Raw genomic sequence first — 26,707 nt, 5'->3', positions numbered from 1 at the left:
ATCAAGGAGGTGAAAGACCTGTACTCTGAAAACTATAAAACATTGTTGAAAGAGACTGAAACACACAGAAAAGGAAAGACATTCCATGCTTATGGATTGGAAGAATAAATATTGTTAAAATATCCATACTACCCAAAGCAACCTACAGATTTAATGCAATCCTTATCAAAATACCAACAGCATTTTTCACAGGACCAGAACAAGCAATTCTAAAATTTGTATGGAACCACAAAAGACCCTGAATAGCCAAAACAATCTTGAAAAAAGAAAAACTAAGCTGGAGGTATTATAATTCCAAATGTGAAGTTATACTACAAAGCTCTAGTGATCAAGACAGTATGGGACTGGCACAAAAATAGACACATTGATCACTGGAATAGAACAGAAACTCCAGAAATGAACCCCACAACTATATGGTCAGTTAATCTTCCACAAAGCAGGAAAGAATATCTAATGGGAAAAAAGCAGTCTCTTCAAAAAATGGTGTTGAGAATACCGGACAGCAACATGCAAAAGAATGAAACTGGACCACTTTGTTACACCAAACACAAAAATAAATTCAAAATGGATTGAAGACCTAAATGTGAGACCTTAAACCATAAAAATCCTAGAAGAGAACACAGGCAGTAACTTCTTTGACATTGGCTATAGCAGCTTCTTTCTAGATATCTCTGAGAGAAGGGAAATAAAAGCAAAAATAAACTATTAAGACTACATCAAAATAAAAAGCTTCTGCATAGTGAAGGAAACAATCAGCAAAACTAAAAGCCTGCGGAATGGGAGAAGATATTTATAAATGACATGTCTGATAAAAGGTTAGTATCCAAAATATATAAAGAATGTATAAAACTCAACACCCCAAAAACAAATAACCCAATTAAAAAATGAGCAAAAGACATGAACAGACATTGCTCCAAAGAAAATATACAAATAGCACACGAAAAGATGCTCAACATCACTCATCATCAGAGGAATGCAAATCAAAACTACAATGAGATATCACCTCACACCTGTCAGAATGGCTAAACTCCATACAAGTGTTGGCAAGGATGTGGAGATAAAGGAACCCCCTGCACTGTTGGTGGGAAGGCAAACTGGTGCAGCCACTGTAGAAAACAGTATGGAGGTTCCTCCAGAAGTTAAACATGTAATTACCCTCTTGCACTGTTTGTGGGAATGCAGACTGGTGCAATCACTATGGAAAATGGTATGGGGAGGTCCTCAGAAAGTTAAAAACAGAACTACCCTACAATCCAGCATTCAAAGTACTAGTGTTAAAAATACAAAAACACTAATATGGAGGGATACATGCACCACTATGTTTATTGCAGCGTTATTTACAATGGCCAAATTATGGAAGCATCTCAAGTATCCATTGATAGATGAATGGGTAAAGAACATGTGGTATATATGTATAATAGAATATTATTCAGCTGTAAAAGAATGAAATTTTGCCATTTTCAACAACATGGATGGAGCTAGAGAGTATAATGCTAAGTGAAATAAGTTAGAGAAAGATAAATACCATATGATTTAGTCATATTTTGAATTTAAGAAACAATAAAAACAGAAGAGAGAGAGAAAGGCAAATCAAGAAAAAGACTCTTAATTATAGAGAACAAACTAATGGTTACCAGAGGGGTGGTCGGTTGGGGGGATGGGTGAAATTGGTGATGGGGATTAAAGAGCACAGTTTTCATGATTAGCATTGAGTAATGTATAGAATTGTTGAGTCATTATATTGTACATTTGAAACTAATATAACACTCTATGTTAACCATACTGGAATTAAAATTAAAATCTTACTAAAATTTAAAAAAATAAAGCGGCCCCCAAGCTCAGTGCTGAAGTGCTGCCTAGTGTTTCTTTGTGCAAGGAGGTTGTGCTGTCTTGTGGAGAAAACGTGTGTTCGATAAGCTTCCTTCAGGCAAGAGTTATAATGCTGTTGGCTATGAGTTCAAAGTTAATGAATCAACAATATTGTACATCCAGAAAAAGGAAGAGGAAATTCATTGAATTGTATGTGAGGCTGCTCCAGAAACTGCTAAAGTAACATCTGTGTGCATGATGAAGCCATGGAAAAGCTGGAAAAGTACTCAACTTGTGGATTCATGAGATAATGACCAATGAACAGAGCATAGGGGACAGCATTATTGTGAGGCTGAAAACCAAAGAAATTCCTAAGCGGTTATCCAGCATCAGGAAAATGTTAAACTCTTCTTTGCTTATGTTGTGTTATAAAGAAAGATTATGTATAATTAATTACTTATAAGAAAAATATATTAAATAAGATGTTTTACACAGAAACACATAAAATAAGGTTACTTATTGATTGAAAATGTTGTGACAAGAGGCTTGTAGGAACCTAACCCTATATTTCCCTTAGGAGCAATGGCTCAGTGTTTGCTAATTCAGTGTTCATGGCAACCTTATAGAACATAACTACCACAAATTGCAAGGATATATTTTCAAATGGCCATGCCTCCATAATTAGTAGGCTTTTTTCTCCACCCCCAGCTAACATAATGTTGTTTCAAACTTTTGATATCTGATAACCTGATAGTTGAATAACGGTATTTTGTGGTTTTAACTTGCATTTCTTTTAGTATGAGAAATGTAGAACTTCTTTTCATGTTTTAGAGCCAATTATATTCCTTTTGTCCTTTTCTCATTGATTTGTGAATCTTTATATATGAAGAAAATTAGCCCTTTTTCTGTGCTACAAATTGCAGATATTTTCCTTAGTGTGTCATTTATCTCTTGACCTTTTTTCCCCATATGGCAAAAGGAAATATCGTAAACATTTTTAATGTAGTCAAATGTATTGATCTTGTCTTTTGTAGCCTCTGGGTTTTGTTACAGTTTTAAGAGTTAATATCCAAAATCTATAAAGAACTTACCAGTCTCAACACCCAAAGAACAAATAACCCAGTTAATAAATGGGCAGAAGACATGAATAGACACTTTTCCCAAGAAGACATCCAGTTGGCTAACAGACATGAAAAGATACTCAATATCACTCATCATCAGGGAAATACAAATCAAAACCACAATAAGATACCTCCTCACACCTGTCAGAATGGCAAAAATTAACAACACAGAAACAAATGTTAGCAAGAATGCAGAGAAAGGGGAACCCTCCTGCACTGTTGGTGGGAATACAAGCTGGTGCAGCCACTCTGGAAAACAGTATGGAGGTTCCTCAAAAAGTTAAAAATAGAGCTATCCTACGACCCATCAATTGCACTACTGGGTATTTACCCAAAGGATACAAAAATACAGATTTGAAGGGGTACATGCATCCCAGTGTTTATAGCAGCATTATCAACAATAGCCAAACTATGGAGAGAGCCCAAATGTCCATCGACTGATAAATGGATAAAGAAGAGGTGGTAAATATACACAGTGGAATATTACTTAGCCATCAAAAAGAATGAAATCTTGCCATTTGCAATGACATGGATGGAACTGGAGCGTATTATGCCAGGTGAAATAAGTCATTCAGAGAAAGACAAATACCATATGATTCCACTCATATGTGGAATTTAAGAAACAAAACAGATGAACATATGAGAAGGGGGGAAAATAGGAGAAAGGGAAACCAACCATAGGAGACTCTTAACAATAGAGAACAAACTCTATTGTTAAGAACAAACAGGGTTGATGGAGGGATGTGGGTGGGGGTGGGCTACATGGGTGATGGGTATTAAAGAGGGCACTTGTTGTGATGAGCACTGGGTGTTGTTTGTAAATAATGAATTGCTGAATTCTACTCCAGAAACCAATATTGCACTGTATGTTAACTAAAATTTAAATAAAAATAAAAATTAAAAAAATATTCTAAAAAAATAAATAAAAATAAAAGCTTTTCTTAAGAGATATCTAAGAGTTGTGTTTAATGTTTTGTTGGTCCTTTGGTGTTTTTAATGAATTTAATCCTCACAATATATAACACTAATTATAAATCTTCTAAGCAGTGTAAATTTCAAAGCAATAGAACAATGGAAGGTCACCAGGTTTTGGAATCCAAAGTCCTGTTTGAATTGTAGTTTGTGCACTTACTAAAATGACCTAAGCCATGTTACTTACCTGCTCTTAGCCTCAGGTTCCCCATCCAGGCCTTACTGTGTTCTATTACAAAAGACAGTGCCTGGCATATGATGGATTCTCATTGTTAGTTTCTCTCTCTCCTGCTTCCCTAAAGCCCTTGATCAAGAAATATTTTGTTAAATTAACTTGAGTTAAGACATACACTTTTAGGGACGCCTGGGTGGCTCAGTCGGTTAAGCGTCTGCCTTCGGCTCAGGTCACGATCCCAGGGTCCTGGGATCGAGTCCCACATCGGGCTCCTTGCTCGGCAGGGAGCCTGCTTCTCCCTCTGCCTGCCTCTCCCCCTGCTTGTGTTCTGTCTCTCTCTCTGACAAATAAATAAATAAAATCTTTAAAAAAAAAAAAAAAAAAGACATACACTTTTAAATAAACAGGATTTCTTTTCAAAAGCATTCTATAATTTAAATTATAAATGATTACTGTTGAGTTTCTCAAGTTAGCCTGAACTAGTAACTCATACATCCATATTTGAATTGTAGGTGTTAAAAATAGTGTGTCAGTACAATGCACATTGCAAAAATACATTTTTTGGTAATAAATGTTTGTGGAAAGAATAAATGAAGATTGAATTTCTAGACACTGAGTTACTTTCTTTAAGAACTCCTAAACTATGTCTAGAAACTTCACTGGCAACCCTTCAATATAAAACTATTGTTTAATGAAGTCAGTCATTGTACCCAATTTATCCTGTTTCATAATTCTGAATTTTTTTATATATTACATTTCCTTAAAGCAGGCTACATTTTTAGAGAGAATAATGCATTTAAAATAAGCACAATTGTATCTTAAAAAATAAAGTGTAATGTTTTTATCCTTTCATAATTAGATCAACTATATTTCCATATATTTTTCTTTCCATGGCTAGTTCATGAGCCACCTTAACATTTGGAGAATAAGGAGAAGTCACAATTTTAGAAATGCCTTAACTTTGTATTTAAATACAATTACTTTGTCACCACTCTAAGGAAATTCAGTAAGACTTGAATGCCTTTGCTCTATTAGGCAATTTAGAATATCCCAGACCTTGCTCTGGACTTCAAGATTTTTGAAGTTCAAAGCAGATGTGTGAGGAAGAAAAAACATCTGTTGAAGAGAACTTGCTTCATTGCGTGACACTGTTTTCCTGCACTCTTCACTGGAGCGTCTGTTGAGCAGGTTGGCAGGTTTGATAATTAATTAATGATGAGGGAATGAGCCACGTATCTGAGGAACTCAGTTTTGCCCCTTACTGCTTCTTTCTTCCCCACATGTCTGGCAAAGCCTTCAGAGTCTAGGATCACTGATCCCACAGTTGTATCTCAACTCAAACACTTGTCTTCAGGCTTAATTAGCTCAGAGATATAAACAGATGGATGGCCTGGGACCCAGAGGATTTGTCTTGAGCAATGCTGTTTTATTATCAGGGAGTTTTGAAATTTTTGTTGGAGAAGTATGTCAAAACTTAAAAAATGCCTTTAAAAAAAAATTTAGAATTTTGAAAGTATATATACTTGAAGGTGACAGGGTTTTGTGTGTATCTCTGTATGTTTGTGGATTTTTCTTTTTGTAACTTTTTATTTAGATATAATTTCAAACTTACAAAAAAGTTGCAAGAATAGTACAAGGGACACCCACTATTCATTTACCCAGATTCACCCATTGTTTTTATTCCCCCCATTTGTTTTTCCACCCTCACTCCTTCCTTCTCCTCTCTTCCCTCTACACACACACACACACACACACACACACACACACACACACACACTGAAACGTATTTTTTTTTTTTCTGAACTATTTGAAGTCAAGGTGGATGTCTGCTGTCTTTACTCTTAACACTTCAGTGTATATTTCTTAAGGACAGGCCATTCTTCTAAATAATCACAATACAGTTATCGAAATAATAAAATTTAATATTGATACAGCATTATTACCTAATCCGTAGTCCCTTCTTAAATTTCATCAATTGTCTCAATAATGTCCCTATGACATCTCCCCACAGACCAATGTAGGATAACACATTGCATTTAGTTATCATATCTCCTTTATCTCAACTTCCTTTGTATCAATTGACTTTGACATTTCCGAAGAGTTCAAACCAGTTATTTAGTAGTGTTCCTGTATCAGATTTGTGTGGTGTTTCCTCATGCAGTCTGGGTTCTGCAGTTTTGGCAGAAGTACCGCAGAAGTGGTGGTGTGTCCCACAGTGTCTCACCAGAAGGCATGTGGTGTTGATTTTCCCTTAATTGGTGATGTGAGTTTCGATCATTTGATTAGGGGGGCTTCACTAGTTTCTCCACAGTGAACTTAAACTTTCCCTCGTTCCATTTAGTAAGGACTTCATGGAGAGATACTTGGAGACTATGTAAATAGTTTGCTCCTCTTCAAATTGTCACCCATTTTAGCAACCATGATGGTTTTCTAACTGTTATTTCTTCTGTATTTGTTAGTTGGCATTCTGCTACAAGGAAGAGCTTTCTCTTCTCCCCCATTTATTTATTCATTTATTTATTTGCATTAGTATGGGCTCATTGGTTCTTATTTTATTCAGTGGTGATAATTCATTACTATTTATTTTGATACTTAGTTTGACACTGATTTGGCCAGTGGGAGCCCCTTCAGGCTGATGTCTGGGTCATTTTGAGAAGTTGTCATCATTCTTTGAGCACTTCCTTACTTTCTGGCACAATAAGATGTTCCAGATTCATTTTATATTTTCTCTGCCCCAGCCCTGGAATGAACATTCTCCAAAGAATCTTGGTTCCTTTTTATGGAGAATGGTATTTAGAAACCAAGACTGTGTGTGTGTGTGTGTGTGTGTGTTAGTGTTAAAGGAAACTATGGAAACTACGTTATGGAATATTACATATGCTAAATCATTGTGTACTGTGTGTATGAGTATGTGGTGCATGTGTGTTTTTAAGGCTACAAGTTTCAAACAGAAGAGCATTTATTTTACATGTAATAATCATAAGTTTTGACAAGAAAGAAATACATTTTTCATTTCATAGTAAATGGCATTACACAGTTTTGAGTACTAAATCATCTTGACATTTATGAAGGACCAAATGGAAAGTAGGGAACTGAGTGTGTTAAAATATAAAGCCATCTTTAACTGTTCTATTAAAAAGCAAAGATTTATTTTCCATCTGTGATCTGAATGTGCCTATTTGTGTTCTCTTCCACGGCAGTGGAATTTCTTTGGAGCCACACGACAGAGAGCATGTGTGTTGGATATATGTCAGCCCAGGATGGGAAAGCCAAGGTAAGCGGGAAAACTGGGGCATAACCTGAAAACCTTGCAGCTGTTGCATGAACCTCTAACCAGTGAAGTTGATAAAAATGTATTTTTTTCAGCCTCTATTGGGCAGTAGCTCCGTGATCTTTATGAGAATCTGATTAAGAACAGTTAATGATCCCAAAGAGAAACAGCAGATCTTTTTAGCTTTTGATGACAGAGCAGGGGAGATTAGGAAACACTATCCCCACCCCCTTTATTTTCATCTTGTTCTTCCTCAGCCATTGTGAATAACTGGAAAAGAAGAAACTGGGGATTGGGAAGAGAAAATGGGAGTCGAGCTGATGGGCTGACAGGGCTGAGTGATTTTACAGGGAGTGTTGGAATAGATCAAGGAAACTGAGGTAAAGAAGGCTGAGTGCCTAGACATCACCCTGCACGTGCAAGGGTGGAGGTGGCTGAGGTGCTTGCACATATGACTTGTCTAGTGCTCTGCTGTGTCCTGGCATGCCCTGGCATGGTGTCCTCGTGAGCAGAGTCAAAGGTCTGTGCCCTGTGTGACACGTGCCTGTGGCATGCATCCCTCAGTGAGTCACAACAATCACATAGACATACACAGCTACTCATGCATTGCTTGGTTTCCCTGCATCCATGATGGGTGAGTCTATATAAGAAATATAATCTATGGATTTTAGTTTATACTGGACTCATGTTCTTCTTCATAAAATTTTTAGAAACAGCTGTGGCATATGATGTTTACTTGGTATTAAGTACCTCAATTGCAAAGCTGTGAAGTTGGGCAGCCTCTTTTTTAAAGGACATAATTTATTTTGCACATTTGGAAATATAAGTAAGGAAACTTCTGATATAAATGTCTGATATAGATTGAATCATTAACAAATTAAGGATACATGTAACAAATTAAGGTACATGTCAGTTTATTGCTGATTTGTTATTTAACTAAGCCATCCAGTCTGGCCTCTGCATATTATCCAGCAAGCCAGTAGCATCAAGAGCATTTCATCAGACAAAGATTGGCTTATATCTGTAACAATGTTACTGAGCTCTCCTCTTGTCTTACCCTCACCTAATACAATATTCATATACTAGTAGACTTACTTCATAAGAGACTGCACAGAGATTGCCTTGTTTCATAGCATATACAGAAGGAAATTATAGCTGCTCGTTTTAAAGGTGACTTTTGAGAGGTGCCTGGGTGGCTCAGTCTCTTAAGCATTCAACTCTTGATTTCAGCTCAGGTCATGAACTCAGGTTTGTGAGTTCAAGCCCTGTGTTCGGGCTCTGTGCTGGAATGGAGTGTGCTTAAGATTCTCTCCCTCTGCCTCTGCTCCTCCCCTCCCCCACTTGTTCTCTCTCTCTCTAAAGAATAAATAGATAAATAAATAAATAAACAAATAGAAAATAAAGATGATTTTCGAGTTTAGAGTAACATTGCCTAATAGAATGTTCTGTGATGACTGAAATGTTTTATATTTATATTGTGTTGTCCAGTAGGTTAGCCACTAGTCACGTGTGGCTACTGAGCACCTGAAATATGGCTAGTATGCCTGAGGAACAGCGTTTTAAATTAGTTTAAATTTAACTTAAATTACTTATTTTTAATTTAGATAGCCACATATGGTGAAATGGCTACTGTATTGAACAGCACAGGCTTAAAGAATGAGTGGAAAAATGGTTATTCAAAAAAGTATTTTCAGAACATTCTTTTCTTCCCAATGACAAAACCATTCCCAAATATAAAATAAGCCTGAGAAGCCACAGTAATGGCTTGCAGCCATTTAAGTTTCTCTCACCCCTTACCTATTGACTCTGAGCTAAAATTGCTTTTTAATAAAAGAACATATATGAGGTAGACTTTAGTACTGAAGCCAGTCTGATGGAGGTACCATGATGTTATTAAGTCCCTTGAGCGGAAATGTTCTAGTTATCCCTGCTGGTGGCCTGTGGAAGACACCTTACTATTTAATATGAAATATGGGTAGTAAAGAGAGTGGAGAGTCCTGCATTGAGCCCAAAGATGTTTGGCCTCTAGTTGCATTGCTTGACATCTGGTGGACGTGGTTTTCATATTGCTGGTAAATTCTCCAGCTGGTAGTCTTGATTGGGCCTACAGATACAGCTGCTCCTCTTGCCTCACTTGTAAATTATGTTTTTGACCTTCCTTGCAGAGAGTTAATCCCTCTCTCTTTCTTCCTCCTTTGAGCCTGTGGCTACAAATGCTTTCCAGAAAGAAGAAAAAACCCAAACACTAATGCTTTGGCTGCTGAATTCTATTGATCAAAAAAACCCATCTCTTCTGTCATAAAGGCTGGAATTTTATTGTATTGCAAGTAAGACAATGTTATAAATGAGAAGCTGGGCTCAAAAGAGAAAGCAGCTATAGCAAAGTTTGTATTCCTTATAAGAAAGTAAGCTTTTGGCCTACCCCTCTGGTTTCCTGACTTCTATGAAAAAGTTGTTGAATTAATGGCATGCCTGTTCAGCATGATGACTGGTTTGTGAAACATGCTCTCACATAATGTTGAGATCCATGGTAGCAAATGAGAAAGAAGGCATCTTTAAAAACTAAAACTAAAACAAAACAAAACCCAAAACCAAACAACAACAAAGCACACACATTTTTTAAATTTAAAATCTATTTCTAAAAAGTTTTTTTCTTTTCTTTTCTTTTTTTTTTAATTTGGACTTCTTGTTACCAAACTCAGAAACTAAAGCCACCTGGCCATTCGAACATTTTATATAAGCTAGCTATGTTCACTCTAAGTTAAGGTCTTGAATTAAAGCTCACCTCAAAATCATAGTGCTTTAAAAAGGCTGGATAATAAATATTATTGTAACCAGAATCTGTATACAATTTGAATAAATAGAGGTAGGTTCTTTTACAAATTTCTTTCTTTTCTTTTCTTCTCTTTTTTATAGAACATTCTTTTAATTATATCATTTAATTTAATTTCTAAACCTTCTGTAGCATAAGTTAGAGATTTTCTTTTTTTTATTAAACCAAAATTAGGGCATTGATACCAGTTGGATTTAAAAATCAGATTGCCTATATCCTGCCCAGATAGTAGTTAATGAACAATTTTTAATAAACACCCAGTGTGCATGGACTACTGTAATAAAAACAGATGTTAAAACTGGCATGGAACTTATTGAAGTGTATTAAGTGAAACCTAGGTTTCTTTTACTATTTTATAACTTTCTATAACAGTAGTGAAAATACTGTTATAAAAATTCATTCTTGAGGAAGAGCAGGCTGTTTTATGGTGTTAAAGTGTCTCCCCACAGATTTCTTATTAGTTGCAGAAAAAATAATATATATATAATGAGGAAACCAGGCAACAACTTGACCTTGTGATCAAAATTAATGTGACTGGTGAGGGACAGATGGACATCATGTGCCTCTGGATGTGATAACCTGAGAAAGACACAACATTGCTTTTGTAGTATTCCATCTGGAAGTGCATAACCTGAATCTAATCACAAAGAAACATCAGACAAATCTAAAATGAGGAACATTCTATGAAGAAAGAAAAAAGGGATTATATTCTTAAAAAATGTCAGTGTCATAAAAGACAAAGGCTGAGGGAAATGCTCCAGATTAAATAATACTAGAGTCTTGGCAACTAAATGCAATACTTGATCCTAGACTAGATCCTACAGGGGAGGGGAAAATGCTATAAATGCATTATTAGGTCAATTTACAAAATTGAAATATTATAGATAGTAAAAAGTGTTGTATCATTCTTAAATTTGTTTGTTATAACTGTACTGTGGTATATAAAGAAATATTTTCACTCTTAGAAAATACACACTGAAGTATTTAGGGATAGAGGGCCATAATATATACAATATCTTCTTAATGGTCCAGAAAAAATATATGGATAGATGGATGAATGGATAGATAGCAAAGTAATGGAGCAAAATGTTATCAATAGGTAAACCTGGGTAAAGGATGTATGGATGTTCCTTGAACTATTCTGTAATTTTGAAATTATTTTTGCATAGAAATTTTTAAAAATATATCACCCTTGGATATTATGGCACATTTGATTAGTTTTGAAATGAATAAGTATTGGAATGAGTGCAGTGCCAGGCAATTGGAGCCTGGGTTCTCCCCCAACTCTGTTTATTTAGTGTGATCACTCTGCCTCTTGGGAACTCAAGAGTCCTCATCTGTAAAATGAGAATAAGAATACCTTACTATGCCTTAAGTCCTTTCTGGGATAAAGTACGATAACAACAAAGAAATAAAATCTGTCTCTCTGAATATGGATGACTAGATTCTATTTAGTCCTTGATGTATTATGGATATATTCTATATATTATAGATATTTGTATATATTATGGCCCTAGATACTTGCCTCCAATCTGCAAATTCTAAATTCTACATTCCAGATTACATAAGCAGATATATTGCTATTCAATTTTCAGTAGAATTTTTGCAATCCCAATGTAGTGTATTTACCATGTTTTGTTTTTTTTGAAGATAGTTTCTGAGGCTTTAAAAAAATCTCGATAAACATCTATTTAGAAGGGTTAGGACAGATGGGATTTCTGAGAGTTTTTTGTTAGGCTTAATGTACCTCTCAAATAAAATCATAAGAGGAAGACAAATATAAAATGGGAGGTAAACAAGAAGGAGTTATCAAAGGAATTGAGAAAGAGATTTCCACTCCCAGTTAAGATGAAGACACTTTTGCTCCTACTCCTAACAATGAGAATGAGCTGGATAAACTATAAAATCATAAATTTAAAAAATCATCCAAAAAACTGAATATGCTAGAAAAACCTAAGTGAACTAAGGCCCAGAAAGACTTTTAGGACAGAAAAAACCTCTTGACAGATTTATTTCTGGCAGAACAGTGGGAAGAGGAGTAAAACTGATGTAGAAGAATATAAAGAGAAACTAGCCAAACTTTCAATGAACTATTTATAGCCTCATGTGAGTGGTGTGAGAGATTAAAATCCTAAGAAGCCCCAGTCACAGGATGAGTCTTGCACCCACCACCAGTTCTTCCCTATGAAGCCTTCACCAAATGAGCACACCAAGAGCTTGGAACATGGCAAAGAACTCAGAGTGATTCATCAAGGTGTGTAGGATTTGCACCAAGTACATGGCAGTAGCCAAAGAAAGACTGGAGGTAGAGCAGGAGAACTGAGAGACATCTCCCTGAGGTATAGTGGCCCTTTATCAAATACAAGGCAGTTGCAAGAGAAGGCTGGGATAAAGAAAAGAAATGAGAAGAAACCTCCCTTATTCCTACAAGGTATGTATACAGGACCTTCAAGGGCAAGGCAGCATACTGTTGAAGGCTAGTGCCTGGGCAACAGGGTGAAGAAATATGCCATGGCATGGAAAGCTGGGGGAGGTTATCAAGAGCAAAGAGAAACCTAAGCAACCCAGAAATCTGGTGGCTCGGCTATACAAAGAGAAATCTCCCATGATTAGAACACGGGCAGCTGGATTATAAGACATAGAGTAGTCTTCAGAATCTCATCAGGGCTCAGATCCCAGACCTTGCTTAAGGGAAATTCCTGATCCAGACCTCAGAATATTAGCCAATAGTGAACTAAATCTAAAACTACCACAAAGCCCAGAACCAGCTCACCTAGAGATTAGACTGACTCAGAGTCCTAACGTAGAGGGAGGGAGTTTGCCATTTTCTTAGGATAAATATTACCTATTTTGAATATAATTTACTGTTCTTTTACATGCAGTGTCTGTCATACAATAAAAATTATGAGTCCTCTGGAGCACCTCGGTGGCTCAGTCAGTTACGCAGCCAACTCTTTTTTTTTTTTAAAGATTTTATTTATTTATTTATTTGACAGAGAGAGAAACAGTGAGAGAGGAAACACAAGCAGGGGGAGTGGGAAAGGGAGAAGCAGGCTTTCCCGCTGAGCAGGGAGCCCGATGCAGGGCTCAATCCCAGGATACTGGGATCATGACCTGAGCCGAAGGCAGATGCTTAACGCCTGAGCCACCCAGGTGCCCCAACAGCCAACTCTTGATTTCACTCAGGTCATGATCTCAGGGTCCTGGGACTGACTCTGCATTAGGGTCCCCACTCAGCAGGGAGTCTGCTTTAGGAGTCTCTCTCTCCCTCTGCCCCTCCCCCTACCCTTTCTCTCTCTAAAATAAATACATTAATAAATCTTAAAAAATTAAAAAAAATTTGAGTCCTCTGAAGGAGCAGAATAAAATCAGTCAATGGAAGCTTATCCCCACAGATAACCTGGATGTTGGAATTAGTGGAGGAGGATTATAAAATAGTTATGATAACTATAAAAAGAAATAACAAAATGGAAATGGAATGACTGAAAAATACAGTATCAGAAACAAAGAACTTATTTGATGGGCTTAACAGGAGATTGGGGTGGAAAATATGATTAGTGAACTTGAGAACCAGTCAGTATAAATTGTCCAAACTTAAGCACAAAATGGAAAATGAATTTAAGAAACTGAAGAGTGTGTCTGACCTATGGAACTATAACAACTGGTCTAAGATACGTGCATTTGGAATTATATAGCTGTAAAGTTCTTACATTGTTTATAAGACAGGATGTTAGTATTTGGATGTAGTTTGAGATAAGTTAAGGTTGCTTTTTAATTTCTAGGATAAGAAATTTAAACATAACAAAAAAAATCAGTACAGGACATATAAGAAAGTATACTACAAAATACTCAACCAAAAAATAGGTCAGAAAAGAGGAACAGAAAAACAAAGAACATATGAGACAAGTAGAAAACAAATACTGAAAGACTTAAACTCCATTTTATCAATAGTTACATTAAATGTGAATAAACTAAACACTCAATTTAAAAGGCAGAGATTTTCATATTGAAAACAATCTCAGAAGACCCAACTATATAGTGTTTATAAGAGATGCACATTAAAGAGACTCAGATAAAATTGATAGTAAAAGTATGGAAAAAATGTATGTGCAAACACTAAACATAAGAAAGTTGGTGTGGCTATATTAATGTCAGACATAGGAAACATTATAAGATAAAGCAGGACATTGATAATATGGCCAATTCATCAAGAAGACATAAAAATTCTAATGGTGTATGTACCTAGTAAAGGAAGCAAAAATTGAGAAAACTATAGGGGAGGAACAGACAAATCTACAATATAGTTGGAAATTTTAACATCCCTCTCTCAGTATTAAGTAGAATAAAAATTAGTGAGTGTATGAACAACACTATGATCCAACTTGACCTAAGTGATATTTACAGATACCACACTCAACAAGTTACTCTTTTCAAGTTCATAAGGAATACTCACCAAAAGAAATTAGAAATTATTTCAAATGGAATGATAATGGAAACAACATGTCAGAATTTATAGGATACAATGAGAACATTAAAAGAAAAAGTATATCTTTAAATGCTTATAGTAGAGGAGAAAATTTATTTTATTTTTTTTTGAGAAAATTTAAATAAATGTTAAATTTCCATCTTAAGCTTTAAGGAGAATAAATACAAAATAATCAAAATAAAAGTAAAAAAAGGTAACATAGAAAATTAAAAATAGAGAAAAATCAACAAAGCCATAAATTGGTTCTTTGAAAAAAGTTAATAAAATTGAAATAACCTTAGAAAGAAGGGTCAGAAAACAGAAAATAATACAAATTACCAATATCAAGAATGAAAGGGGAATATTAGTACAGAATCGTAGATCCTACAGACATTAAATGGATAATAAGGTGATAAAATGAACAACTTTATTACATTCAGTAACTTAGGTGAAATTCATAAATTCTTTGAAAAAACCCAACTTATGAAATCTAACAGAGAAAGTTGGAAATAAGCATATACATAATTAAGAAATTGAATTTATAATCAAAATCTTCTACAAAGAAAACTTCATCCCCAGATGGTTTCACTGGTATGTTACATCAGACATTTAAGGAAGAAATAATACAATCTTTCAACAATTATCTTGGGAAAACAAGGCAGGGGGAATGCTTTCCAACCCATTTTATGATGTGAGGGTAACCTCAGTATCCAAATTTGACAAACATGTTACAAGGAAAACTACAGACCAATACCCCTCCTAAACATAGGTGCAGGAATTCTTAATAAGTTAATTATTTTTTAAAAAAGATTTTATTTATGTAGTGTACATTAAAAATTAATGATATACTGTATGGTGACTAACATAACATAATAAAAAAAAAGAAGGTTTAAAAAAAGATTTTATTTATTTATTTTTTAAAAAGATTTATTTATTTGTTTGAGAGAGAGAGAGAGCGCACAAGCTGGGTGAAGGGCAGAAGGAGAAGCGGACTCTCCGCTGAGTAGAGAGCCTGACATGGGACTGACATGGGACTCGATCCTGGGACTCCGGGATCATGACCTGAGCCGAAGGCAGACGCTTAACCGACTGAGCCACCCAGGCGCCCAAGATTTTATTTATTGGAGAGAGAGAGAGAGCTAGAGAGAGCACGAGTAGAGAGAGAGGCAGAGGGAGAGGGATAAGCAGACTCCCCACTGACTCTCCACTGAGCAGGGAGCCAGACGTGGGGCTCAATACTAGGACCCTGAGATTGTGACCTGAGCCGAAGGCAGACACTTAACCAACTGAGCCATCAGGCGCCCCTTTAATATGTTAATCTTTAAAAAAAAAAAAAGGAAAGAAAGAAAAGAGGTATAACTTCTGAAAAGAAAGGAACAGACAAAAAGGCACCAATATCTTTGTGATATGATATAGACCTAGAAAATCCAAGGAGTTCAACTCAGAATTATGAATTTAGGAAGAGCAAGTAGAAAATAAAGATACAAAATTCAGTATTTTCTGCTTATAGAAGCAGTAAAAAAAATTAAACTTAGAGTTACTATATAACTCAGCATTTCCACTCCTAGATATAGAGCCAAGAGAATTGAAACTATGACCACACAAAAACTTGTGCACAGATATATTATAGCAGCATTATTCATAATAGCTACAAATACCCATCAACTGGTGAATGGATAAACGAAATGTGACGGAATGTAGATTAGTGGTTGCCAGGGTTGCTGGGGGAGGAGAGTGTGAGAGTGAGTGCTAATGGGTACAGAGTTTCTTTTTGAGGTGATAAAAGTGTTCTGGAATTGGAGGTGCACAACTTTGCAAATGTATTGAAAGTACTAAACTGAACACTTAAAGGGTGAGTTTTATGGGATGTGAACAAATCTGTTAAAATATCCCAAAAAATCTATTAAAAATATCAAACAGTGTAATTTACTGTATTAACCAAAATAAATGAGAAAAACCATATGATCATCTAGATATCATATCCTCATTTCAACTTCCATTCATGATAAAAATCCTTACAATACCAGAAATCTGATAAATACCTCAATTTGATAAAAGGCATCTACCAAAAACCTACAGTTAAAAGCATACAAATTGGTGAAATCCTGTACACTTTCTTTCTAACATTGAGAACAGAGAAACAGGAGGTCCACTCATTACTTCTATCTAGTATTTTACCGGAATTCCTAACCAGTACAATAAAGCAAGTAAAAGAAATAAAAGACAAAAGTTGGAAAAGAAGTAAAAACTGTAGTTATTCTTAGATGACGTGGAATGATTCTAAAAAACGATGTGCAAGACCTGTCCTCTGAAAACTACAAAGCCTTGATGAGAGAAATAAAAGAAAACATAATGAAATGGAAAAATATGCATGTTCACGGATTGAACTCAATAATGTTAAGATAGCCATTCTTTCCAAATTCATCCATAGATTCAAAGCAATCCCAATAAAAATTTTAGTAGTTTTTTAAATAAGAAATTGACAAGCTGATTTCAAAATTTCTATGGAAATGCAAAGGACCTAGAATTGTAAAAATCAACTTTAAAAAAGACCAAAGTTAGAGGACTTAACTGATTTTGAGACTCCCCATAAAGTTACTATAATAAAGGCAGTGTCCTCTGGTGAAAGAGACAATCCTAAACCCAGTAATATCAGAAGCTTTGAGATCAGTAGGAATACCACTCTCCCTTCTGCAATTTCACAACATTCTAAAGGAATAAATCACCAGATTTGTGGATATAACAGGGTTCATAAGACGACACTGCAGGATTTATAAAAACATTGCCTCAGAAATTCAGATGGAAACTTGTGTCTCAAGAAGAAATTGAATGTATCCAACATGGAGATCTGGAATAATCACTAGCAATGTGGCTGCTGTTATGGTTATCAGATAAAAGAATTGTCTTTACAGTAAAGGACTTCCAGAATGACAAATAAGAAAGTATACATTCAACAACTTTAATAAAATAGACTGAAAAAAATGAAAAAAAATCTAGATGGATACCAGTATCTTCTAATTTATCTTGGTCGACTTCTTCAACAAGCTTACCTAAGTGTTTATATACTTTATATTTATTAAAGTATACATTTTAAAATATTAAGTCTATGAATTTACTCCTGATCATCAAGTATTGCCAGTTGAACTGTTAAAAGCACACAATGTCTAGTAACCTATCATAAGTTTTCTATAATTTCACTTTTTTTCAGTGTGTTTAGAGATGGAAAGAATTGTATTAGGTGGAATTGGTGCTTTAGGAAAATGATCTTTCTGAAATTGGATGAGGATCAATGAAATAATTACCTTATTATTTGTAATCCTTTAACATTTTTTCATTCATAAGTATAACGTGCTATGTAAGTGTATCTTCTCTAAAAAATAATAGTATAACCTAAGTAAAACGGGTGACTTTGGGGTGTTGAGGCTGGAGAGGGAATGAGGAAGATTATTTATAGCCCGTATTCAGAGAAAATGTCAGAAAGTGTAAAATGGAAAATAAATTCAGAGACCCAGATGGCTATAGCCTAGGAATAAATGTTTGATGAAAAATTTTAATTTATTATGTTTTGAGAGGTATTAAAAAGTCTTGTTCTTTGGTTTATTTTGCCATTATGTGATTATGTATGCAAATCCTAGTGACCATTAACTTTTTCTAACAATGTTTGACAGCCTCATAATATCAACCTAGATATTTACCTAATTAAAGCAATTTATAAAGCTTTAGGGTCTTCTATGCCAAGAATTTGTGCCACTGTGAAAGTAAATCCTCACAAGCTAAATAAATTTTTTTCTATACCTTTAAAAAAAATAAATTAAAAACATTACATTGAGTGAATACAGCCAGACACAAAAGACTACTTTGTGATTATTCCGTTTATATAAGGTATGCTAGATGAAAGAAATCCAAAAGTAGTTGCTTCAAGAAAAGAAGCACGAGGGAATTTGGAATGTAATAGAAATATATTTTGTATGAAAATTTTCTGTATTGGAACACCTGGGTGGCTCGGTCAGTTAAGCCTCTGTCTTCAGCTCAGGTCATGATCCCAGGGTCCTGGGATCGAGTCTCCCATCAGGCTCCTTGCTCAGTGGGGAGTCTGCTTCTCCCTCTGCCTGCCCCTCCCCCTGCTTGTGCGCCCATGTGCTCTCTCTCTCTCTTTCTCTCTCTGACAAATAAATAAAATCTTAAAAAAAAAAACTATTTTAAAAAAGAAAATTTTCTGCATAGGTTTTGGTTTCGGTTTCATGGTTATACGAATGGTCAAAAGTGATAATGCTTTACTTAACATCTCGACATTTTATCATATCTGAATCAACCCTCTGTTTTTAAAAGTCTAAGGAAAGGTATTATCAGGCCTGTCTTTAAGTAGCAGTGTGGTGTAATGATGAAGAGAATGGGCTTTGGAGTTAGCCAGACTTGGATTTCCATCCTGTAGCTCCTGCTTGTTTATAACCTGGGGCAGGTTACAACTCTGACCCTTCGTTTCCTCATATTTTTTTTTTTTTAAATTTTATTTATTTATTTGTTAGAGAGAGAGAGAGCACAAGCCGGGAGAGTGGCAGGCAGAGAGAGAAGTAGGCTCCCTGCTGAGCAAGGAGCCCAATGCGGGACTTGATCCCAGGATCCCAGGATCCTGACTTGAGCCAAAGGCAGATGCTTAACTGACTGAGCCACCCAGGCATCCCAGTTTCTTCATATTTAAAGTGAGAATACTAGTGATGCTGTCATAGCATCCTGAAAATTAATTGAATAATATAGCTGAAGTGCATATATATATTAGAGCTACATGAATGATGATGGGGGATGATGGTGGTGGTAGAAGTTGTAGTGACTTTCTCAAGGCTTTCATGGCTTCCACGGCTCCAAAGCCTTCTTTACACTGTAATTCTACTCCCAAAGGTGCCATTTACATTGTCTGTGACAAGAGTAGTACCGCCTGAATTTTCATCCTGCGTCTCTGGTGGAGATGGTGGCGGTTATTCCATTTGACAAAATATAACTCTAACTCATAAATATAAACCAACTGCCAAGTGAATTCAGAAACCCCAGAAAAAACAAGTGAATTCAGAAATCCCAGAAAAACAAAATAATTGTTTGAAGTTACAATAATACACACACACACACCCTCCAACCCTGCAGTTCAGGCTCATTTGACAGTAATGCCCTTTCAAAAAGCTGTCTGACTAGAGGTCTACCAGCTTGATAGCATCACAAACTTCAGTTTTTTATTTACTCTAAGATTTGCCTGCAGCTTTTCTGTTAAGCTCACCTCACTGAATAATTTTTCTTTTAAAGGAGGGAAAAATGTTGCTACTAGCTACTGCTGAATTTCTCTTGTGTGACCCTTGAACATACAGGCAGCCTTCTTAGATTCTATTGAGCACTAGACGGTGGAACACCTAGGGGTATATTGCCCATGAATTCCTTAAAAGAGCTCCATGATGGTACCCAGTGGAATTCAGTCACTGGATTTATTGGACCATATGTTAGATTTATGAAGATCACCTAGATACAAGTTGGCCTTAGTCTAAACCAAATTTTAACTGCTTTTGGCAATCTAGTCCCCATATTGAAGGAGCCTGATAACTGAAGGAACCTGATCCCTGGCAGGAAGCCAGCTGCCTCGGGGTGGTAGGTTGGGCACCACCAGTAAGCTGTGTATTAAGCAAACATCCCAGACGCTAAATTTGCCAGATGCACTTACAGAACACAAAGAAAAGTGGCTAATCAGTGATTTTATTTGTACCTTTCAAGCTTGCCCAGAATTTCAGATATAGAAAATTGCATTTCTTTTCCATGCTGTTAGGACTGCCAGGAAGATCCCTTTAGGTCTATTTAGAAAGTCCTTTAGACAAACAGGAGAAGACTGTCTAAAACTGAATGTGTGAAAAACAAACTTTGAGACAGAGGTCTCCTCAGCCTCCAGTTTATTTCTAAGAGCAATCAGTAATTTTATTTTTGCCTAATAAGTCTTATTCCATCAATTTCTTCCAAATGATTCATTGGCATTGCTTCAAAGCAGTAAAGAGAATAAACAGGAGAGAATTCACCATGTTGGCAAGAGCATAAATCTTCTCAAAGGTATTAGCCATATTTATCCACATAAATCTCATTTTAATCATGGTGTAGGGTTAGATCTTTGCAAAGATAAACATGTCTATCACCTGGACTTGTAAACACTGGATGTTAATTGAGGTGAAGTGAATAAGCCTTTTTGTTGTTGTTGCTGCTGTTGTTGTTATAGCAACATGAAAAAGAATGAAACATTACTTTCCCTACTTCTACATAGTTACATAGTCATCAGTCCACATACTTCACATCAGGTGTGAGTTGAACATTAGAGTGTTATCTTGTTACCTTTTAGTACCCAACATTTTAGGTAAATATGTACCTTCCCAAGGCAGACTGTTTGCCTACAAGACACTTAATCATGGCATGTAACTGAGACAAGTGTCCTTGAGAATGATTGCCCTCATTACCCACAGTGAGTGAGTAATGGTTACAGAATGCTGTTTTCTTTCTTTTGGTTATAAAGCAGCGGTCAAATGAAAGGAATCTTTTCTTGTTTTTTGAAAATTTATAAAATTTTTAATTGCAGTGTAGTTGATGTATGATATTAAATTAGTTTTAGGTGTATAATACAGTGATTCAACAATTATGTGTATTGTGAAATGGTTACCGTAAGTGCATTACGGTATTATTGACTATACTCTCCATGTTGTCCTTTTCATCCCCATGACATTTATTTTGTAACTGGAAGTCTGTACCTCTTAATTCTCTTCACCCATTTTGCCCCTCCCCCAACTCCTTCTCTTTTAGCAACCACCAGTTTATTCTATTTATGAGTCTGTTTATTCTATTTATGAGTTATTCTACTTATGAGTCTGTTTCTCTCTTTTTGTCATTGTTGTTTACTTGTTCATTTGTTTTGTTTTTTAGACTCCACATGTAAGTGAAATCATGTGATATTTGCCTGGCTTATTTCACTTGGCATAATACCCATAATACCCTCTAGGTCCATCCACGTTGTTGTGAATAGCAAAACTTCATTCTTTTTTGTGGCTAAATAATATTCCATTGGGTATATATACACCACATCTTCTTTATCCATTCATCTATTGATGAACACTTAGGTTGCTTCCATATCTTGGCTGTTATAAATAACACTGCAATAAACAAAGGGTGTTTTTGTTTCCTTTGGATAAAGATCCAGAAGTGGAATTACTAGATAGTATGGTACTTCTATTTTTAGTTTTTTGAGAAACCTCCATGCTGTTTTTTCATATTGACTGTACCAATTTATAATCTCACCAACAGTACATGAGGGTTCTCTTTTCTCCACATGCTCATCAAGACTTGTTATTTCTTGTCTTTTTGTTATCAGCCATTCTGAGAGGTGATATCTCATTGTGGTTTTGATTTGAATTTCCCTAATGATTAGTAATGTTGAGCATCTTTTCATGTGTCTGCTGGCCATTTGAATGTCTTCTTTAGAAAAATGTCTATTCAGGTCTTCTCATTTTTTGATTGGATTATTTTTAGTGTTGAGTTATATCCTTTAGATAGATGATAGATGGATGGATAGATAGATAGATAGATAGATAGATAGATAGATAGATAGATAGACAGATAGATTTATTTGAGAGAGTGAGAGGGAGAGAGAATCTGAAGCAGACTCCATGCTGAGCACAGAGCCTGACATGGGGCTCGATCCCATGACTGTGAAGTTATGACCTGAGCTGAAACCAAGAGTCAGACGCTTAACCTGACTGAGCCATCCAGGCACCCCGAGTTCTTTATATAGTTTGGATATTAACTCATTATTGTATGTATCATTTGCAAATATTCTCTCCCATTCATTAGGTTGCCTTTTTGTCTTGTTGATGGTTTCCTTCACTGTGCTAAAAGTTTTTTAGTTTGATGTCAGGTCTCGATTGTATATTTTGCTTTTGTTTCCCTTGCTTGAGGATATACATCCAGAAGAATATTGCTAAGCTTGATGTCCAAAAGATTACTGCCTGTGTTTTCTTTTAGGAGTACTGTGGTTTCATTTAGGTCTTTAATCCACTTTGAGTTTGTTTTTAGTATGGTGTAAGAAAGTGGTCCATATTCATTCTTTTGCATGTAGCTGTTTAGTTTTCCCAGCACCATTTGTTGAAGAAACTGTCTTTCCTCCATTGTATTCTTGCCTTCTTTGTCATAGATTAATTGACCCTATATGTGTGCATTCTGTGTGTCTGTTTTTCTGCCTGTACTATACTGTTTTGATTATTATAGTTTTGTAGTAAATCTTGAAATCTGGGATTACGATACCTCCAGCTTTGTTCTTTCTTAAGATTGGTTTGGTTATTTGGGGTCTTTTGTGGTTCCATACAATTTTAGGATTTTTTTGCTCTAGTTCTGTGAAAAACACTGTTGGTACCCTGATAGGGAGTGCATTGAATCCATAGATTGCTTTGAATAGTATGGACATTTTAACAATATTAGCTCTTTCCATCCATGAGCATGGTATATCTTTCCATTTATTTGTGTCACCTTTGATTTCTTTCATCAGTGTCTTATAGTTTTCAGAGTTTAGGTCTTTCACTATTTTTTTTATTAAAAAAACTTTTTTATTTGAGTATAGTTGACACACAATGTTACAATAGTTCCAGGTGTATAACATAGTGATTTAGTTTCTCTATACATTATGCTATGTTCCCCACAAGTGTAGCTATCATCTGTCACTAAACAATGCTATTACAATATTGTTGACTATATTTGATAATGACTATTTTAACCAGAAGGGAAGTTTTCTGATGTTATCACTTTTGACTACTACAGAAGTCTTTCACTTCTTTGGTTAAATTTATTCCTAGTTTTTATTCTAATTCAGTTGTAAATGGGGTTGTTTTCTTTATTTCCCTTTCTACTATTTTGTTACTAGTGTATGGAAAAGCAAAAGATGTTTGTATATTGATTTTGTATCCTGAAATTTTACTCAATTCATTTATTAGATCTAATAGTTTTTTGGTGGAGTCTTTAGGATTTTCTATATATAGTATGTCATCTGCAAATAGTGACAGTATTGCTTCTTCCTTACCAATTTGGGTGCCTTTCATTTCTTTTTTTCTTGTCTGATTGCTATGACTAGGAGTTCCAGTACTATGTTGAATAAAATTTGGTGGGAGTCACATCCTTGTCTTGTTCATGATCTTAGGGGAAAAGCTTTTAGCTTTTCACTGTTGAGTATGATGTTAGCTGTGGATTTGTCATGTATGGCCTTTATTATGTCAAGGTATGTTCCTTCTGTACCCAGTTTGTTGAGAATTTTTATCATGAATGGATGTTGAATTTTGTCAAATGCTTTTTCTGTATCTATTGACATGATCATATGATTTTTAGCCTTCATTTTGTTGATGTGATGTATTACATTGTTTGATTTGCATATACTGAGCTATCCTTGCATCCATGGAATAAATCCCACTTGATTTTGATGAATATTTTTGAATTTGGTTTGCTAATATTTTGTTGAGGATTTTTATGTCTATGTTCATCAGGTATATTGGCCTATAATTTTCTTCCTTTTTTTTTTTTTTTTTTTTTTTTTTGGTGTCTTTGTCTGGTTTTGGTATAGGAGTAAGACTGGCCTCAGAATGAATTTGGAAGCATTCCTTCCTCTTCTATTTTTTGGAATAGTTTGAAAAGAATAGGTATTAACTCTTGTTTAAATGTCTGGTAGAATTCACTTGTGAAGCCATCTTGTCTTGGACTTTCATTTATTGGGAATTTATGGTTACTGATTCAGTTTTGTTACTAGTAATTCATCTGTTCAAATTTTCTGTTTCTTCCTGATTCAGTCCCAGAAGATTGTAAGTTTCTAGGAATTTATCCATTTCTTCTAGGTTGTCCAATTTTTTGGCATATAGCTTTATATAGTAATCTCTTATAATTTTTTGTATTTGTGTGGTATTAGCCATAACGTCTCCTTTTCTGATTTTCTTATTTGAGAGTTCTCTCCCTCTCTTTTTGGTGAGTCTGGCTAAAGGTTTATCAATTTTGTTTATCTTTTCAAAGAACCAGCTCTTGTTCTCATTGATGTTTTCTTTTTTTTTCTTTTTTGTCTTTGTTTTATTTATTTCTGCTCTGATCTTTATTATTTCCCTCTTTTTACTAACTTTGGGCCTTGTTTGTTCTTCTTTTTCTAGTTCCTTTAGGTGTTAGAGTTAGATTGTTTATTTGAGATTTTTCTTGTGTCTTGAGGCATCATTCTTATTTCATGTTAACTTCCCAACTCAAAACAAAGTATTGGTTTCTATGATTATAAATATTCAGTATCACCCATTGATTGTATAAGAACTTTCATTACATTATTTCATTAAATTGGTGAGTGACAGGAGCTGGATCTCCCAAGCATATAGTATATGGGAGGTGCTGATGACCACCCAAGACTTAGCATGTATAGACTTTCCATAGTTGCATCTTTAGTGAGTGATTCCATGTCAAGGCTTAGGGTAGAACTTTGAGCCTAGACTGTTGTTTGGATACATTTTGTCCCCACTGTCTCTCCTTCCCAGTAACCTCAGATTTGAGATTAAAAGCTGGATTCATCAGCAGATCAGCTTTTTTAAAAAATTGAAATTTTTACGTAAAAAATTTAATTTACACAAAATACAAATTTCACATAACATTTTTGTACAGGATTTAAACATTTTAAATATTACATAAAAATATGATTTTTTCCCCCTTCTGATTTGTTTTATCCTCTAAGAGCAGATTTGACAACACTGGTAGCCACCCTATTGGTGGGGCCTGCCACTCCACTTTGGCAGTCCTCCACCTGGCCTGCTTCACTCACAGGTGTTTGAGATTGATCCATGTTGTAGCTTTTGAACCCTAAGCAAAGTCTATCTGCTAGAATACATTTTCATTTCAATACCATGCATTCATAAAATATAGTTTCTGTCTTTTTAAAACCTTTATCTTGGGGTGTCCAATCTATGTAATCCTAGGATTAAAATTCTTTTATGATAGTTGCAATGTATGACTTTTATGTCCTATAAGTAAAGCAGTGCTGTAAATTGGTGAAAACTTAACATTTTGGTAATAACTAATTGAGACATTTGGATATGGTTGAGCTATTCTCTCTGTTTACATTCCTTTCAAATACTTCTGGATGCAGTAAGTGGTAGGTACTGATGATGGACTTTTATGCTCTTGAGCTGTTATCACTGTGCTATACATGTTTGGCCTACACTGTCTGCTGTAGTGTTGAAGGGGTAAAAAGAAACTTAATTTAGGATGAAGATTATATTAACAATTTGCCATTAGGAGATGCTCAAAGTACTTGGAAACAGCTTTTTCTTCACTTGAAATAGAAAATTAATATTGTTTTAAATGTCTCTCCTGTAACAGATGAAAAACCAAATAACCCCCTGATTTCTTCCACTGATAGTTCTATGGATAGTATGGTAAAATTTTGAATAGTTAGAACTGCCAACTACACTGCTCCATTAGAAATGTTTATAATGTGTATTTTAAGGATAAAAATGGAAGATCTTGGCAAAACAAGCTCTTAATAGGCAGTTAGTAGTAAGTCCCAATAATCCCTTAATAGAACATACTTTCATCGAAATTTCTACACGTTTCCAATGCCATATGGTTAGATAGGAAGACCCAGTCTATAATATGAATCCTCTTAGATACAACAAGTTCCTGAATCTAGCACTTTTGCTTATGTTTTTTTTTCAATGTTTTTGTTAAGTAACCATATTTGGTACAAAAAAAGAAATAAGTACAATTTAGAAGATCTTCATCATCAAAGATGACAAAAATATATTTTTCTTAACCTCAGTTAACCAGTTTTAGAGCTACTCAAGGATTTATTATAGTGACTAACAATGATTGACTAGGAAGGAAGCCCTAATTCTTTGACTTTGAGATTTTAGCTATTTAAAAAACTCAGGAATAGAGTTTTGATAAAACAAAGAAACTTCATCTTTTAAAATGAAGTATTTATTAAACAAATAGTATGGAGTACCCTTTATATTCAGGTACTTCCCTAGGGATATAAGAATAAGCAAAG

At 35.1% G+C, this 26,707-nt stretch overlaps 1 protein-coding gene across 5 annotated transcripts in view; it reads left to right on the top strand.

The window, feature by feature from the left end:
* The window catches only part of TASP1 (taspase 1), a 303,516-nt gene that overhangs the window by 254,927 nt on the left and 21,882 nt on the right, over positions 1-26,707 (top strand). For 4 of the 5 annotated variants that reach the window (XR_004301276.1, XR_004301274.1, XM_032420014.1 and 1 more), the window contains one exon: positions 7,278-7,351. Coding sequence is in view for 3 of the 5 variants with exons in the window: in XM_032420014.1 (XP_032275905.1) it covers positions 7,278-7,351 (74 nt within the window). In the remaining 2 variants the exon portion in view is untranslated. Of the gene's footprint in view, positions 1-7,277; positions 7,352-7,605; positions 8,402-26,707 lie in introns of those variants that run through there. The other variant, XM_032420017.1, reaches the window with a different exon arrangement.

The sequence above is a fragment of the Phoca vitulina genome, unplaced genomic scaffold, assembly GCF_004348235.1.
Source record: "Phoca vitulina isolate PV1807 unplaced genomic scaffold, GSC_HSeal_1.0 scaffold22, whole genome shotgun sequence".
In the NCBI taxonomy this organism is placed as follows: domain Eukaryota; kingdom Metazoa; phylum Chordata; class Mammalia; order Carnivora; family Phocidae; genus Phoca; species Phoca vitulina.
The sequence above is the reverse complement of the archived record's forward strand: the minus strand, read 5'-3'. Positions and strand labels throughout refer to the sequence as shown.